This window comes from Hyperoodon ampullatus, assembly GCF_949752795.1.
Source record: "Hyperoodon ampullatus genome assembly, chromosome: 10".
NCBI classification, from domain to species: domain Eukaryota; kingdom Metazoa; phylum Chordata; class Mammalia; order Artiodactyla; family Ziphiidae; genus Hyperoodon; species Hyperoodon ampullatus.
Window position 1 is genome coordinate 68,611,108 of NC_136923.1, and position 18,027 is coordinate 68,629,134.

At 45.5% G+C, this 18,027-nt stretch overlaps 1 protein-coding gene across 1 annotated transcript in view; it reads left to right on the forward strand.

Moving 5' to 3' along the window:
- Window positions 1–6,336: 6,336 nt before the first annotated feature.
- The window catches only part of RAB44 (RAB44, member RAS oncogene family), a gene marked incomplete at both ends in the record, with an annotated part of 33,896 nt that continues 22,205 nt past the window's right edge, over window positions 6,337–18,027 (forward strand). Inside the window, 2 exons of the mRNA XM_079713773.1 lie at window positions 6,337–6,361; window positions 13,232–13,449. Coding sequence (XP_079569899.1) covers window positions 6,337–6,361; window positions 13,232–13,449 — 243 coding nt within the window. The remainder of the gene's footprint in view (window positions 6,362–13,231; window positions 13,450–18,027) is intronic.

The window sequence follows — 18,027 nt, forward strand, 5'->3', positions numbered from 1 at the left end:
TGCACAAGGCCACCTGCAAATTGCTAGGATGGAGAAGTTAGAGGTTCTCTCAGTCTCCTTTTAACAAGCACAAAAGTAACAATAGCTGACATTGATTATCATCTGCCTAACACGGTTCCAAATGCTTTATATGGGTTTATAGCACTGAATCCTTACAATACACAACCAAGGTGGGCACTATTATGGCATCTGTTTTACAGATACGAAATTGAGGCAACAAACCTTTACGTCACTTGCCTGAGGTCACACCCCTACGAAGTGGCGGGGCACCAGGATATTCACGCTGATGACCCAGGTCATATTGCCTGCTCAATAACCCAGAAAGGGGAAGTGCCTCGCCCAGGGCCACTGCTGCCATGACAGCTCTTCAGAGGAGGCTTTAGGGCACCTGTCTCCTTCTGTGTCCCTCCTCAGTCTTTGATGTAACTTAGGTTTTCTCAGTCTTAGGTAAAGAGCATGCTGTGTAAATGCAGTTTCGAAACTGGTTCCCTGGCCTTGCTTTCCCCTGAGATCACCAGCCTGCCTAAGCTTGCTCCAAAGATAGTTTGGAGCTGGCAGCTGGAGGCAGGGGGACCCAGGTCTCCCAGTTTGAGCCCCAGCTCTCACCACTGCACCCCAGAACAGAGAGTATCTTGCTTCAAGGTTTACTAAATTGTGAAGTGAATTCGAACATCTTTAGGGAATTGAAAATTAGTGAGCGTGAAACTTTGCCATTCACAAAACGGTCTCACTGTCTTTGATCCTTGTTCATTCATTCGGTTTCTGTAAAATTTAGTTTCTGAGCTCAGTCCAGTGACACTGTATTTTAAAATTAGTTCTACTGTTTCCAAAAAGGCCTGGATCTAACTTTTTTCCTAGCACCAGGCTATGTCCTCCTGTCAGCTGGCTCATGGGCAAGTTTTTCCTCTGCCTGGTGTTGAAGGCGAGGCCAGCCTGAGCTCTCACCACATACAGACTCAACTCTGTGACACTCAGGTTCCATCAGAGAGGGCTGTGACCTCCACCGGCCATCTCTGTGCCCCTTTATTTCCATTGTTGGGAGGTGGGGGGGTGGGGGGTAGGGGAAAGTGAACTGGGGATTTCTTGAGATGCTGGGGACTTGGTCTTAAAAATCCAAACTCACTCTATTCTCAGAGAAGTGGAGAGAGTCCCTCGCTGGAGATAAAAAGGTCCGGGATTTGTCGCAATTGCCCAAATGCAAAAGCAAACACTGCTGGCCCTCCTTCCGGAATATATCCAGAGTCCAGTCGCCTCTCATCGTCACCTCACGGCTGCCCTCCTGGTCCAAGCCATCACTTGTCTGGATGATTGTAACAGCCTCCTCACTGGTCTCCTGCTTCTTTCTGCCTTTGCCTAATACAGTCTATTCTCTACAATGAAAGCAGCCACAAGGATCCTTTTCAAACTTCATGACACAGGATCCTGTCATCCTCCAAATGCCTTCCATCTCACTTATAACAAAAACTCATGTCCTTGCATGGCCTACAGGTCACACTGTCTGTCATCTCTGGCCTCATCTTACTCTACCCTCCACTACCTGCTCCAGCCATACTGGTCTCCTCACTGCTCCTCATGTACACAAAGCATGCTCTTGCCTCAGGGCCTTTGCACTCACTGTTTCCTCTCCCTGAACATTCTTCTTCCAAAACTTTTTTTTTTCTTTTAGGCCACGTGGCTTGCGGGATCTTAGTTCCCCCGACCGGGTATCGAACCCAGGCCCCCTGCAGTGGAAGCGCGGAGTCCTAACCACCAGACGGCCAGGGAATTCTCCCAAAACTTCTTCCTTACATACTCTATTCCAATAACACCTCCTAAGACAAGCTTCCCCTGACCACCACTCCCCTATCTGAAATATACCATCCACCATTCTATCCCTTCACTCTGCTTTACTTTTCTTCATAACTTATTGCTACCAGACGTATTACACATGGTGTTTTTCCTATTTTTTTCACTTTTTTTTTTTTGCGGGCAGAGCCAATTCAACATCTATGAGGTAAGGCAGACACCTGAAGGCTGGAGTTTGCTCTGACTATATGTAGCTCCCAGTTGCTGAGGACTAACAGTGATCCATGGCTGGGTTTTTTTTTGTTTTTTGTTTTTGTTTTTTGCGGTACGCGGGCCTCTCACTGCTGTGGTCTCTCCCGTTGCGGAGCACAGGCTCCGGATGCGCAGGCTCAGCGGCCATGGCTCACGGGCCCAGCTGTTCCGCGGTATGTGGGATCTTCCCGGACCGGGGCACGAACCCGTGTCCCCTGCATCGGCAGGCAGACCCTCAACCACTGCGCCACCAGGGAAGCCCTGTTTTTCACTTTTGTGTCCTCAATGCTGGCTCATATTAGACATTCAATAAATATTTGTTGAATTAAAAAAATCAGTGTTTTATTTAGCTCAATAAAGCCACAGAAACTCTGAGTATCAATTTCTCAGTGGTAAGAAGGGGGTGAAAAGGATGGTTGGTTGTGAGAATATCTATTTATTTAGGAATTACATTTATTAATTTTGAAATCTTTTTATTTTGAAATCGTTTCAGACATACAAAAAAGTTGCAAAGATAGTAAAATCATTTCCACAGACCCTTCACCAACAGTTCCTAAATGTTAACATTTTACCACATCTCCTTCATCATTCTCTCTTGAAGGAGAGAATATACAAAAATTATTCTTAAAATAATGTACAAATTATTCTTAAATTTATTTTATTTTATTTTTTTATAGTTGTATTAAATTCATTTTTGAATGGGTAATGTCTAACGATGGTACAAAATAAACAGTGAAATATAAATCTCCCTCCTTGTGCATTCCAATACTCGTCCCTCACTGCTACCAGTTTCTTGTCTATTCTGTCAAAAATATCCTATGCATTTACAAACATATATGACAGCATGTGCATTTATATAGCATAAATTTCATCCACAAACAAACACTTTTTCTTCATGCAAAACTATACTCAACAATATCTTTTAGAGGGTGTGGAGAAAATGGAACCCTTTTGCACTGTTGGTGGGAATGTAAATTGGTACAGCCACTATGGAAAACAGTATGGAGGTTCCTTAAAAAACTAAAAATAGAACTACCATATCACCTAGCAATTCCACTACTGGGCATATACCCTGAGAAAACCATAATTCAAAAAGAAACATGTACCACAATGTTCATTGCAGTACTATTTACAATAGCCAGGTCATGGAAGCAACCTAAATGTCCATTGACAGATGAATGGATAAAGAAGATGTGGTACATATACACAATGGAATAAAAAGCCATAAAAAGGAATGAAACTGGGTCATTTGTAGAGACGTGGATGGACCTAGAGTCTGTCATACAGAGTGAAGTAAGTCAGAAAGAGAAAAACAAATATTGTATATTAAGGCATATATGTGGAATCTAGAAAAATGACACAGATGAACCTAACTGCAGGGCAAGAATGGAGACATAGACATAGAGAATGGACTTGTGGCCATGGCGGGGAGGGGGAAGGGGGTGAGATGAATTGGGAGATTGGGATTGACATATATACAATACCATGTGTGAAATAGGTAGCTAGTGGAAACATGCTGTATAGCACAGGGAGCTCAGCTCGGTGCTCTGTGGTGACCTAGATGGGTGGGATGGGGGTGGCGAGGGAGGTCCAAGAGGGAGGGGATATTTGTATACATATAGATGTTTCACTTCTTTGTATAGAAGAAACTAACACAACATTGTAAAGCAACTATACCCCAATTTAAAAAAAAAAACAATATCTTTTTTTTTTTTTTTTTGCTGTACGCGGGTCTCTCACTGTTGTGACCTCTCCCGTTGCGGAACACAGGCTCCGGACGCACAGGTCCAGCGGCCATGGCTCACGGGCCCAGCCGCTCCGCGGCATGTGGGATCCTCCCGGACCGGGGCACGAACCCGTGTCCCCTGCATCAGCAGGCGGACTCTCAACCACTGCGCCACCAGGGAAGCCCAAAACAATATCTTTTGTAGGTCATTCTATATCAGTCTACCCGGATCTTTCTCATTTTCCATCATATGCATGTATCAGAACTTATTTAACTAGTTTCCTGTTGGTGGAAATTTAGGTTGTTTCCAATCCTCTGCTATGACAGACAATGCTGTAATGAATATCCTTTTAAATCGTCATTTTGTACATCACCCGTAGGACAAATGACTAGAACTGAAATTGCTGAGTAAAAAGCTTTTTGCATTTTAAACGTTGATAGATATTATCACATTACTTTTCATGAAAGGTGTACCGGTTTATGTTCTTACAAACAACCTGTGAAAATGTTTTTCTACATCCTTTACAACATGGTATGTTATTTTGTTTGTTTGTTTTGTTTTACCAACTGGATAACTTAAAATGTTATCTCATTGTAGTTTTATTTTTTATTTATTTTATTACGAGTGAAGGTAAACATTTTTTCATGTGTCTAAAAGCCATATTTTTTCCCATGAGTTGTTTATTCATATATGATAACAATTTCTCTAATGCATTATTGGTTTTACATTGATCTGCAAGAGCTCATGATATAAAAAGGAAATTAGCTTACTTTCTGTGCTATGTGCATATTTTTTCATAGTTTGTTTGCCTTTTTATTTGTCAATGGTAATTTTTTTGTTTTTGCCATTCATTTGTTTTATTTTTTTCTTTAAAAATTTCTATCTGGTGGATTGACTCAGTCTTTTCTTTTATGGCTTCTAATGCTTTTTGATATGCCTGGAAAGGCCTTAAATGCTCCAAGATTATTTTTTAAATTATCCAATAATTACTTTTGGCATTTGTTCAAGCATACACAAAAGTAGAGAGAAAAATAGAAGGAGCCAGAGTTACCCTCATCAACTTCAACAGCAGTCAGAATAGGGCAGGGCCAGTCTCATTTCACCTACATCCCACGCATTCCCCCATCCCTTGACTATTTTGAAGCAAATTGCAAACAACATATAATTGTACGATTTTTTTAAATGCTGAAACTTTTGATCTGGAATTATTTTAGAGTTAGAGCTCCAACTTTGTTTTCTGCAGATACCTAGCCTATTCTTCCCACAGTTTACTGAATAAACCACTGTTTCTCCATTGATTTGGGGTTTTTTTAAGTTTATTTTTTAAACATATTTATTTATTTATTTTTATTTGTTTGTTTATTTTTATTTTGGCTGCACTGGGTCTCAGTGGCAGTGCGCGGGATCTTTGTTGTGGCATGCGGGATCTTTAGTTGTGGCATGTGAACTCTTAGTCGCAGCATGCATGCAGGATCTAGTTCCCCAGTCAGGGATTGAGCCTGGGCCCCCTGCATTGGGAGCACGGAGTCTCACCCACTGGACCACCAGGGAAGTCCCTCTCCACTGATTTGAAATGCCACCTTTATCATACAATAAATTCCCATATAGAGTGAGTCTGTTCCTTTCTATTCTTATTTATTTATTTATTTGTGGCTGCGTTGGGTCTTCATTGCTGCTCGTGGGCTTTCCCTAGGGAAAGTGAGTGGGGGCTACTCTTTGTTGTGGTGCACGGGCTTTGCATTGCGGTGGCTTCTCTTGTTGCGGAGCACAGGCTCTAGGCTCGCGGGCTTCAGTAGTTGTAGCATGTGGGCTCAGTAGTTGTGGCTCACAGGCTCTAGAGCACAGACTCAGTAGTTGTGGTGTATGGTTTTTAGTTGCTTCGTGGCATGTGGGAGCTTCCCAGACCAGGGCTTGAACCTGTGTCCCCTGAATTGGCAGGTGGATTTTTAACCACTGTGCCACCAGGGAAGTCCCCCTTTCTATTCTTTATTTTGTCCCATCAGTTCATCCATTTATATTTATGCTCCAGTACCATGCAGTTCTGATGGATGTAGCTCTGCAATATATTTTGGTGTTAGGTTAGACATTCCCTAAAAGATGCTTTGGGTGTGGGCCTCCCCTGGATTTTGAAGACGTGGTCTGAGAATGAGGATCTGAGGTAAGGCATGGTGTATACACTCAGCTTTAGCCGTAACTGTGCCCTTCAACACTTTGGCTGGGATAAGGTGAGGCATCACTCTGGCAGCCAGAGACTAGGGTCCAAGTTCTGTCTTTGCCACTGAGAACTGGATGACCTTACCCTGAAGAGCTTCTGTGGCCTCCCCACCAGCTCCAGCTTTCTCCAGTTCTAAGATTGTAGGGCTAGGGCTCCTTGGGAGTACCAGGCAAGATGGTGAAAGTGTAATCAGTGGTCACTTTGACAGGAAGTCCCATAGATTAACACAGGAGGTTGGCTCCCCGGGGAACGGAAAGAGTGATTAAGCAAGAGACAAGACTGTTAACAGTTCCAGAGCTCGTGGGCTCCTGGGGGCAGTGGTTGCCTCATTACCAGGTCCAGGAGGCACGGGGCTGCATGCACGATTGGGAGCCTCTGAGAGGTGGGAGCTACCCTGGAGTTGCAATGCTTCTTTTCTTTGGCGGGGTGAGGATGGGGGAGGGAGCTGTGGTCCCCACCCAGCTCCTGGGACAAGGTGCAAAGGGCTAAGCCCTTTTCTCATGAATTTGGACCTCTCTGCATCTAGCGGAAGGCACTTGGGTAGGAGACTTGGATAGATTACCTACCCTTAAATGGCCATGTGACCCTGGGCAAGTCACCTGGCTTCTCAGAGCCTCGGTTTCTCTATCAGGTTAGTGGGGGGAAGGGAGAGGATAAATATACTAGGAGGTCTCTCAGACCCACTGACATGAACAATTTGGGTTCTGTGACTATCACTATTACTTGTAGTTATTGAAGTAGTTGGAGTGAAGCACAGACCCTGTTCCTCAGCCCTTTGGAGAGAGAATGATGGAACTGGGAGGGGCCCTAAGGCAATCGCAGATGCTGTGATTCTGTCCCCCACAGCATCCTTCTTACAAGACTCTCCACTTCCTGAGGGAAAGCCTGTGGTGCCTGATTGCTGAACCACGTCCTACAGTGGGGAGCTGATTTCTGGGATGCCTGGGAGCAGGATTCATTTGCCCTCAAGTCTGGCCTCAAACTTTATATGATTTCTTGGGCGAGGAAGTGGGGAGAGGTAGTAGTGCTGGGGGGTGCGTGTGTGTATGTGTGCTCCTGGCCAGGATGAGGTTTCCCACTGTTACAAGTATGAGGTAGTGATGATCAATAAGGGGAATGTGGGGACTTCCCTGGCGGTCCAGTGATTAGGACTCTGTGCTTCCACTGCTGGGAGTCTGGGTTTGATCCCTGGTTGGGGAACTAAGATCCCACAAGACACAGCACTCCGCCAAAAAAAATAATAATAAGGGGAATATGGCAGAGGAGGGGCCTCTGACGGAGGGCTGCCCCTGCTGGCTGACTCTGAGGGTGTTGTTCTGAGTGACTCTGAGAGTGCAGGGAGCTTTGTAGATGCCAGCAGCTGTGAGGGGTGTCCTGTCTGACTGTGAGAGTTGACCGTGAGGGAGGTGTGTGTGTGTGTGTGTGTGCGTGTGCACATATATGTGTGCACACACATGTACACACATGAGGACTGACTGAAGGACGTCCCCATTGTCTCTGAGGGGCCATACCTGGCCATGATGGGGGCATAGACTGTTTTTAGGTGCACGTTGCGAAGCCGTGAGGGGGCAGTCCACTGTCCCTGACTTATGGTGACAGGTGTGTTGAGACAGAACTGGTGGTAGGTCGCCTGCTGCCTTTCTGCCCTAGGCCTCCTGACAGGCAAGGAGGGGGCCACCAAGTACCCTCTAGGGAGAGAAGGACTGACAGACTCAGAGGGCTGATGCTGAGGCCTTTGGCATAGTGGGGACTGGTGAGGTGTCCAGGAAGTGCTGCTTTCTTACAAAGTGCCAGGGGACTGATGGAAATAGGGTGCAGCTCGACTAGGAACTCCCGGACAGTGATGTCAAGAGCATCCCATGTCCTGCGATGTGGTCACAGGGAATCTATTTCAGGATTCTAACTCCCTTCACTTGTGGGAGCCTGACAGACTCAGTGATGTGACACCCACATCACAGTAGACTCTTCCCCCGGCACTTCAGTTCTAGAAGCTTCCGCACTGGGAATCTTATCTTGCTGCCTTATGTGTGTGTTATCCCATGTGTGTGTTATCTCTGTCAACAGAAGTACATGTGGAACTTGAGTTCCCAAGTCTCACGACCCGAGCAAAGCCTGCCCACTCTGCCCTGTTCCAAAGCCCTGTCCCATCATGGCTGCTCTGTGGGGCATCTGTGATCCACAGAGGGGCCTCCTGTCCTCCGGGGAGGTACCTCTCCAAGAAGTGGTCTTGGGGCAAGTCTGTCCCATGACAAACCAGGAGAGTGGATCTGGTGCCAGATTTGCCTCTGACATCATGGCTTGGGCAGGTCTCTGTCTTTCGGAGCCTACCTCCCTCAGTTTCCTCATCTGCTGAGTGGGGATAAATCATATCTGTACAGCACCCAACTTTTATGAGACTCAAATGGAATTTCACCCTCATCCATGTTGTCACCACAATTGTCATGGCTAACTTTACCCAGTGGTTGCTGTTTTCGGGGCATAGCTGTGAGTGCTTTACATGGATTATATATTCAACAAATATTTGCTAAGCGCCAACTGTATGCGAGGCACTGTTCTAGGCATTTGGGATGGAGCAGTGAACAAAAGAGTAAATTCCTTACTCACATGAGGCTTCTGTTTCAGTAAGAGGAGACGCAAATTTTACCAAATAAATGAATAAAAATACTCTATTCTGGGAAGGGGACAAGCACTAAGAGAAAATAAGGCCAGGAGACTTCCTTGGTGGTCCAGTGGTTAAGAATTTGTGTTTCCACTGCAGGAGGCATGGGTTCAATCCTTGGTCAGGGAACTAAGATCCCCAATCAAAAATAAATAAGTAAATTAATTAAAAAAAAAAAAGAAAGTAAGTAAAGCCAGAAGGGAGGTGGGCTCTGCTGGGAATGGGAAGTGGTGTTTCCACTTCAATTGTCTCCTCTCATCGTCACAACAACCCCATGTGGTAGATATTAGTCTCATGTTCCAGTGAGGAGACTAAGGCACAGGGATGTTATGTGACTTGCCCAAGGTCACACAGCCAGTGAGTGGCAGGGCTCAGGAGGCAGAGTCTGTCTGACTCTAAAACACTGGGACTAGAAGTCACTGCCTCTCTTGGCCACTTTTTCCACATTTATGGGCCAAGAGGGTGGGTTGGACTCTCTTCTGGTACTGACACTCAGTGAGTGTTTCTCTGATTACAATACACAAGACCCAAGGCCCAGCCCATTGGAGGGTCGTGGGGTCATGGAGGGAGGGAGCTCCCCTCTTAGGGGGATGGTGAGTGAGGATGGATGTTGACCTCTGGGTGTGGACAGATGCACCCCAAGGAGGGGTGTGTATCTCATCATTGTTTCCAGGGGCAACATGGAGGGTGATGGGGGAGTGGGAGATACTAGCGGAAGGACAGTTAGATTCGTGGAGGAAATTCTCTATTCTAACCCCTGGGATCTCATTCTTGGCTTTCCCCCCGACTGGTGTTTTGTTTTTGTTTTTGTTTTTTGGCCAAACCATGGCTTGTGGGATTTCAGTTCCCCGACCAGGGATTGAACCTGGGCCCCAACAGTGAGAGCATGAAGTCCTAACTACTGGACCACCAGGGAATTCCTATCTCCTCTGCCTTTTATTAAGAAATCTTCCAAATCTACAAAGGAGTTGAGCAAATAGTTCAATGAATGCTATAGGACAGATGGCTAACAATTTGCCCCATTTACTCTCCCCCTCCCACCCACACTTATTTCCTGTTCATTTGCTTATGTATTTACTCAGAACCATTTGAAAGTGAAATGCAGACATTATACACTTCAGCATGGATCCCTTAAAGACAAAGAGATTCTTCTACATGATCACAACACTTGTACCACACCTAAGAAATTTCACATTGCTCAGTGAATATCATCTAATATAAAGTCCATATTCAAATTTCCCCAGTTGCCCCCAAAATGTCCCTTATTCCTACTGTGTTTTTGTTTTTGTTTTTGTTTAATTAATTTATTTATTTATTTTTGGCTGCATTGGATCTTCGTTGCTGTGCACGGGCTTTCTCTAGTTGCGGTGAGTGGGGGCTACTCTTTCGTTCCGGTGTGCAGGCTTCTCATTGCGGTGGCTTCTCTTGTTGCGGAGCATGGGCTCTAGGCGTGCAGGCTTTAGTAGTTGTGGCACGTGGGCTCAGTAGTTGTGGCGCGTGGGCTCAGTTGCTCCGCAGCATGTGGGATCTTCCCGGACCACGGCTCGAACCCATGTCCCCTGCATTGGCAGGTGGATTCCCAACCACTGCGCCACCAGGGAAGCCCCCTACTGTTTTGTTTTTTGAAGGGAAATCCAATTAAAGATTGCATACTATATTCAGGTGCCATTTATCTTTATTCTCTTGAATAAAGAACAGTCCCCCTGCTTTATTTTTTCTTTTACGACACTAATATTTTTTGAGTCTACTCAGTTATCTAGTAGAACAACCCACATTCTGAAGGACAGTGTGTGTCAGTGGAGGAAACAGTGAGTAACTGAGGGTCCAACACATGCCCAGAGCAAGGCTGGGCATCATGAGGCAATCCAGGGTTAAAACTGATCTCTCCTGCCCTGGAACTCACTGCTAAATTATGTCACCTCCCCCAGGAAGTCCTCCCTGATAGGCACTGGAGAGTTGTTCCTTTTGCAGTGCTCTCACAGCACTTGGCACACAGGTTTATTGCCCCTTCCACACTGTGCTGTAATTAATTTTGTGTCTTCTCCTGCATGAGGCTATGTGAGTGCCTCTAGGGGAGACCAGGAGTTAGTCCACCCATATAACTACAGGGCCAGGGGCTCTACTTGGGTATGTAGGTTGTGTCCTGTACAAGGGTGCCTGACCAAGAGGGTGAGTGGGGACTGGAATCCAGCCCACAGTCCACTTGCCAACCCGTGGGCCCTGGCACTGGGCTGCATCTGCCCAGAGGAAGGGGCACTTTTCCTAATTTGCCTAATGGAGCCTCACACATCACAGCAGGCTCGTTTTCCACTGTGCTGGCATTCAGTCGGTGCTCAGTGAACAGCTGTTGCTTAAATGCACGCTAGATCTTGGGAAGGGTTTGGGCAGAAGAGATGTTCTGGTAACTGTTCTTTGGGGAAAAAAACCCTGATTTGTAGCATTTGCTGATTCCCACGGTGTAAATACTCCCACAGCGGCTGATTGCAGGCCGCTGAGTTGGGAAGAGAGGTACACAATTGGCTCTTGCAAGCCTCTAATATGTGGCTCCAGCACACCACTGCGGTTTTACATCTATAATCTTAAAACTGCATCTGAAGCAGACTTTGAAGGCCCCAAGAGAGAGACAGAAAGAGATATGGAGAGAAACAGGTAGAGAGAAAAAGCAGAAAGGGAAGAGAAAGAGGCAGCAACTGATAAGGAGTCAGAGACTCTACTTCACTTTAAAGTTTGGGGCCTCCCCAAGGGTGAGGAATTGCTTCATTGAGGTTCTATGCAACCTGTGTGAAGGAACTTGCCCAAGGGGAGGCTAGACCAGTGGCTCCAGACCCCTGCAATGAGCCCGTTATCCCTGAGGCAGAGTCCGCGTTCCCTCCACTCAGCTTGTCTGTGACCTTTGACCCCAACAGGAAAAGTCCAGGGTGAGTGTAGTGCTCCTGCTTCATCAGTCCCAACACACATGCTGTTCGCTGCTTCTAAATCTTACCCGCTTCCTTTAGAGCTTGGCTCAAGTCTCAGCACCTGCAGGAAGCTGCCTATGCGCACATCAAACCCCTCCCACCCTATACAGGTTTACGTGTCCCAGACTTATCCTCACCTCCCCCTCGCCAGCCCCACTAGGACCAGACTCCACCCCTTCCAGACTCCAGCCTCCTTCTCTCCTACCTTGAGGCCTCACCTGGACACATCCTTATCCATCAAAATCCTTATCAATTGACTAACTGACCTTGAGTGACAGATGAAAGTAGCCCAATTAATGAATTTGACAACCCTTACTTGAGCACCTACTATGTACTAGGGAGCTGGGAGCAGTGTGGACTGAGGCACAGAGTAATATTCCTATAGGGGGAGCCCAGAACATCATGGGGTCACAGATAAAGGGGCATGAACCCTGCTTGAAGCATGGGGGAGCTTCAGGGAGGAGGTTAGACTCTAAGGTGAGGGGGGAAGAGGTATCAGCTAGGCAAGGGGGTGAGAGAATCAGGGAGGTTTGGGGCAAAGGGAGCAAGCGTGGGAGGGAATCTGGCATTCCAGGAATGGCGAGTGGTTCAGAAAGGATGACATGGACCATGATGGGGTGCAGAGGTGAGGGGGTGAAGGATGCACATGTCTTGAAAGGTCATAAAAGCCATGTGGGGGGGCTACGGATTCCCTGGTGCATATGTGGAAGGAGTAGGGAAACGTTGTTGAGGAGGAAAAAGAGGTTGGAGGCCAGGTGAGGCTGAGAGAGGGAGGAAGGGAGGACAGAGAGAGCCCCTTCCGGAAGCTGTGATGTGAGGAGACAAGCTGGTAGAGCAGCAAGTTGCTTCTTTCTGGTCTTTCAGACAGTGAGATCCTGGACCATCCTGTGTAACCACCCCCAAGTAAGGCAACAGAACTTATGATGGCTGGAGAAGACTTCTTTTTTCTTTTTTTTTGGCCGCGTTGGGTCTTCGTTGCTGCCCGTGGGCTTTCTCTAGTTGCCGCAAGCGGGGGCTACTCTTCGTTGCGGTGCGCGGACTTCTCACTGCTCTGGCTTCTCTTGTTGCAGAGCACGGGCTCTAGGCATGCAGGCTTCAGTAGTTGCAGCACGTGGGCTCAGTAGTTATGGCATGCAGGCCCTAGAGCACGCAGGCTTCAGTAGTTGTGGTGTGTGGGCTCGGTAGTTGTGGCTCGTGGGCTCTAGATCGCAGGCTCAGTAGCCGTGGCACATGGGCTTAGTTGCTCCACGGCATGTGGGATCTTCCAGGACCAGGGATCAAACCTATGTCCCTTGCATTGGCAGGTGGATTCTTAACCACTACGCCACCAGGGAAGTCCTGGAGAAGACTTTTGACAGTTGAACAGAGAATTGAAGGAGATGAGGGCATGTGGATACCTCAGGGAAGAGCATTCCAGGCGAGGGAACAGAAAGGGCAAAGGCCCTGAGCGGGATGTGTGGGAGGCTGTCAGCTGGGGGTGGGTGATGAGTCAGAGAGGCCAGCGCAGGTCAGATCAGGCATGGCTTCGTCAGCCATCATGGGTTTTCTCCAGGGGTGATGGGGAGTCATGGGAGAGTTCTGAGCAGGGAGTGACTTTGTTCAGCAGCCCAGTGTCCCCTCACCTCTCTGTCCCCAGGCCAAAGCACCATGGAGAGTGGACAGAGAGTGCCTCGAAAGGCCCGGAAGCTAGGCTCCAACCGCTGGCGTCAGATGCGAGAGCCAGCTGATGGCCAGGATGCCTCTGTGGCCCCCGAGCCAGAGTCCTGGTCCTCCCAGTCAGCTGCAGAACTGCAGGGCTTCTTCCAGGACTGTGGTGCCAAGGAGAGGGGCTTTGTCACTCGAGAGGACCTGGTGGTGAGTCCAAGGCCCCATCCCGCTGAATCCCTTTTCCACAGCCTTCTGAGACTCCCCATCCCAGGAAAGCAGAGCTTTCCTGCTGTTTTCCCTTTCTCTCATCTCAAATTTGCTCTTAGGAAAGGCTAGGAATTTGTTTATACTAATGTGTAAATGATTGATAAGGCCTTTTGTGTTACCCTCTTCCAGAAAATTTGCATATTAACAAAGGAAAGGTTTTAGGCCAAAGGAGTAACTTGCAAATGGTATAATTTTAGGCCCACTGAGCAGGGAAGTTTATCTTGGGGAGCAGTCAGGGCCCTGGAAATCAAACAATGTCAATGGCTGCAAACTTCAATGAAACAGAAGATCAGCCAAGGTTGTACATGCCAAGAAGTAATCTTAGGCTGTGACCTAGACCAAGATTGGCTGGATTTTATTTTATTTTTTTTTTTGGTTTCTCTTCATTTTCTACAAAGGGTCCTATGTGAGTTGCTGGAGTCTCACTGGACCTGCTGTCTCCTCCTGATACTGCTCTATGCTCCAGACTTTGTTCTTCCCCCATCAAAACTGACCCTTCCTATATTCCAACCTCACGGCCACAGAAAAGTACAAATGGCTGATGTTAAAATATAATTTTCAAAATGGTTTAAAAAAAAAAGACTTTTGAGTAACTATAAAATTAATACTTATCAAAGATCTATCTAATTCATTATTATTATCAATTAGTGAGGGAACCAGTAAGATGTCATGACAGGTTCAAGGACCATTTGAGAAGCTGAAATATTTATAGGCAATTTGACAGAAGAGTGTTAGGATAAGTTTGCTGAGTTCAGTTTTAAAAAAGGCCATAAATCTTTGGGGTTATCTGTACTACTAGACAAAAATTATTTTCACCTCTCCTGGACAAAATCTACAAGTTAACAAGTAACTTCGATAAGTCTGGGACTTCTAATGAAAGGTAAACAATGAGATGAACTAAGTGCATTCCTCTCGTCTAGACAACACTTGGGTAGTCCTTACCCCCATGCGATATTGAAAGGATGTGCTGTCTACCTTTTTGCCTTATTTCCAAGTTTCAGATAATTTCCTGTGATCATAAATAGTCTCCAAAGTTTTTTATTTTTGACATAAAAAAGTCTGGTCTCATTTGGTTTGGCTCGATCATTTCCTTAGATGCAGCGAGGGTGCAAATAAAGCATGTGGGCCTCCTTGACTGGGCTCTGCAAATCTAGAATTTTGAAGTATTGAGCCATTTTAGCTTCTCTCCAGAAGTTTTCATATAGAATCTTAAGTTGGACTTTTAAAACCTCTGTTATTCGCTCTTCTACCTAGAGTGACCATCTGTCCCAGTTTGCCTGGGCTGGAGGGGTACCTGGGATGTGGGACTTTCAGTGTTGAAACTGGGAAAGTCTTGGGCAAACTGGAACAAGTTGGCCTCCCTACTAATATGGAAACCAAGCATAAGACTTTCTCTAGCATCTTTCACCTGCAGCACCTATAAATGTGAGGGACTTCCTCCCTTCCTTAGGTTCCCAATTTTTCTAAGGTCCCTCTCCTGTCCAGAAGTAACCTTCCTTATCACCTGTTTCCAGGCCAGCTTCCTGCTAGAGCTTTGCAGGCATTGCTTCCACAAGTGCACCTTACAGTGGACTTGTCACAATTGATTAAATGAGAATCATCTTTTAATACAACATCCAGTCACACAACTGATGTATTCAATTATATCCCAGTAAAAAGGAGGACAGATCCTTACTGAAACTGTGTAAATAACTATATTGCCAGAGAAAGAAAAGAGATTCGGGAAAAGTATTGAAGTATTGGTTTCTGAATCAGGAGGGGGTCAGTGAGATTCAGATACCATTTAAAATGTTAAACTTCAGTTTATGAAAGCATAATTTCCTAAACTGAAGCTTAGAGACAGCTCAAAAAGACAGAAGAGTCTCATACATCCATAAAAATAAAACAATAAAAAAATAATATCAACTATATTCCCAGCAAATAACCACAACTCGATTTCCTTCAACCATTCATTCAGTTCCATGTAATTAATTCTTGATCTACTGGATCTTGGGTGAGCTGGCTGCTTCTGGACTGAAAAGAGTCCTAGAAATTGTGATCCATTGACTCAGTCTGAAGGTCGGCTAATGCCAGCTTGGAATCCTGTACCCAAGTAAAGCATCAATAGTTCATAGAACCTGGTACAGTCCTTTTCCACAAGACTTTGAGTGTGTGCTTTGTGGAAGACACAAACTGCCCTGCAGCTTGTAACCAAGCCTTCAGGCAAGGGTAGGAAAGCAGAAATGTGTTTAGTAATGAGACTGAAAGCCTGTAGTTATTACAGTAACTAATAATATCAGAATGGAAGAGAGTAAAATGTTTTATTGGGATACGGTATATAACTATTTCTTAAGAGTCTGATTAGTGTTTCCCCTGAAGATAAGAACATATTTTGCATAGTAAAGACATTGAGAAATCTCTAGGGCCTTCCCCTAAAGCATGCAGTTTCTGAAATATTTATATTGAGTGTTTTACCTATGTAAACTTAGCCTAGGAAAGGCTGAATATCTTTTTTTTTTTTTTTTTTTTTTTTTGTGGTACGCGGGCCTCTCACTGTTGTGGCCTCTCCCGTTGCGGAGCACAGGCTCCGGACACACAGGCTCAGCGGCCATGGCTCACGGGCCCAGCCACTCCGTGGGATGTGGGATCTTCCCAGACCGGGGCACGAACCCTTGTCCCCTGCATCGGCAGGCAGACTCTCAACCACTGCGCCACCAGAGAAGCCCAAGGCTGAATATCTTTTCTGATCTGACAGTTCTTCCCACGATGCTCTTATAATAGAGTTGAGGTACTTAATAAATAAAGAGAAAGATATCCTGACATTTTAATTTTTTTTTCTAAACTTAGGATCTGATGTTGGGAAGGTAAAACCAAAAGAGCCATCAGAGAAGATAGGGCACTAGATTAAGTTAGAATCATGGGATCCTGAGAAATAGTACTTGGTTTCCTATTTAATCAAAGTGACAATAAAATAAAACATTTTGAAATAAACATAGAAGGCAACACTATTGCAAGGATATTTAGCTCTTTTATAGGGGAAGTGGCTCTGCTTTTTGTTTTAAAGAAAATTAGAACACGATAAAGCCAAAATAAAGTAGAGAAAATTATTCTGCTGAGACATGGAATCAGTTTTCCGGGCAACTTACACAGAAGATTAATAGTAACCCCTTTTTAACCCTTGCCTAGAGCTCTAAGACCAATTTATTATTTTAATAAAGATGGAGCCAAATTCTAGTTTTGCACTAATATAACATGTGGCAGTAAAACTTTCACAAGATTGATTGATTTTTTTTTTTTAAACAAATTTATTTATTTATTTATTTGGCTGTGTTGGGTCTTTGCTGCTGCGCACGGGCTTTCTCTAGTTGTGGCGAGCGGGGCTACTCTTCGTTGCAGTGCGTGGGCTTCTCAGCTCTAGGCGCGCGGGCTTTAGTAGTTGCGGCACGCAGGCTCAGTAGTTCTGACTCAAGGGCTCTAGAGCACAGGCTCAGTAGCTCCACGGAATGTGAGATCTTCCCGGACCAGGGATCGAAACTGTGTCCCCTGCATTGGCAGGCGGAGTCTCAACCACTGCACCACGAGGGAAGCCCCCTATTGATTGATTTTTAAACCCATCAAAACTGAGCCAGGGGGCTTCCCTGGTGGTGCAGTGGTTGAGAATCTGCCTGCTAATGCAGGGGACACGGGTTCAAGCCCTGGTCTGGAAGGATCCCACATGCCACGGAGCAACTAGGCCCGTGAGCCACAACTACCGAGCCTGCGCATCTGGAGCCTGTGCTCTGCAACAAGAGAGGCCGCGATAGTGAGAGGTCCGTGCACCGTGATGAAGAGTGGCCCCCGCTTGCCACAACTAGAGAAAGCCCTCGCACAGAAACGAAGATGCAACACAGCAAAAATTAATTAATTAATTAATAAACTTCTACCCCAAACATCTTCTTAAAAAAAAAAAAAAACTGAGCCAAATTTAGCAAAATGTTAACATATACTTCATAGTCTATTTTCAGACTCAGGTGTTATAAATCAAGACAAATAAGATTCCCTTTCAACAAATCCTCTACTACTCTCTATGTCCATTCAGATTTCGCTTTTTCATGTTCTGGAACAACCAGGCACTTTAAGACAAAACCACTTCCCTTATCCCTTGTAAAGCAAAAGCACATCCCATTTTCCTTGCAGACACAGTTGTTTTTCTCTGTCACTCTCATTCCTAGTATCATCTCAAACATCATAGTGATTATAACTTTTAACAAAGTAATTAAACTCTATTTCCCAGAAAAAACTAATGGGTAAATAATTGAGAACTGTCTTAGCATTTTAGTAAACTAGCAAAGCTCACAAATACACAACATGACTTTCTACAGTCACACATATCCCTTGCACAACTTGAAAAAAAATTGTGATAAAATATACATAACTTAAAATTTGCCATTTTAGCCATTTTTATGTGCAGAATTCAGTGACATTATGCTGTGCAACCATCACAATTACCACCATCCAAATCCAGATTTTCTTCATCTTCCCTAAAGAAGACTCTGTACT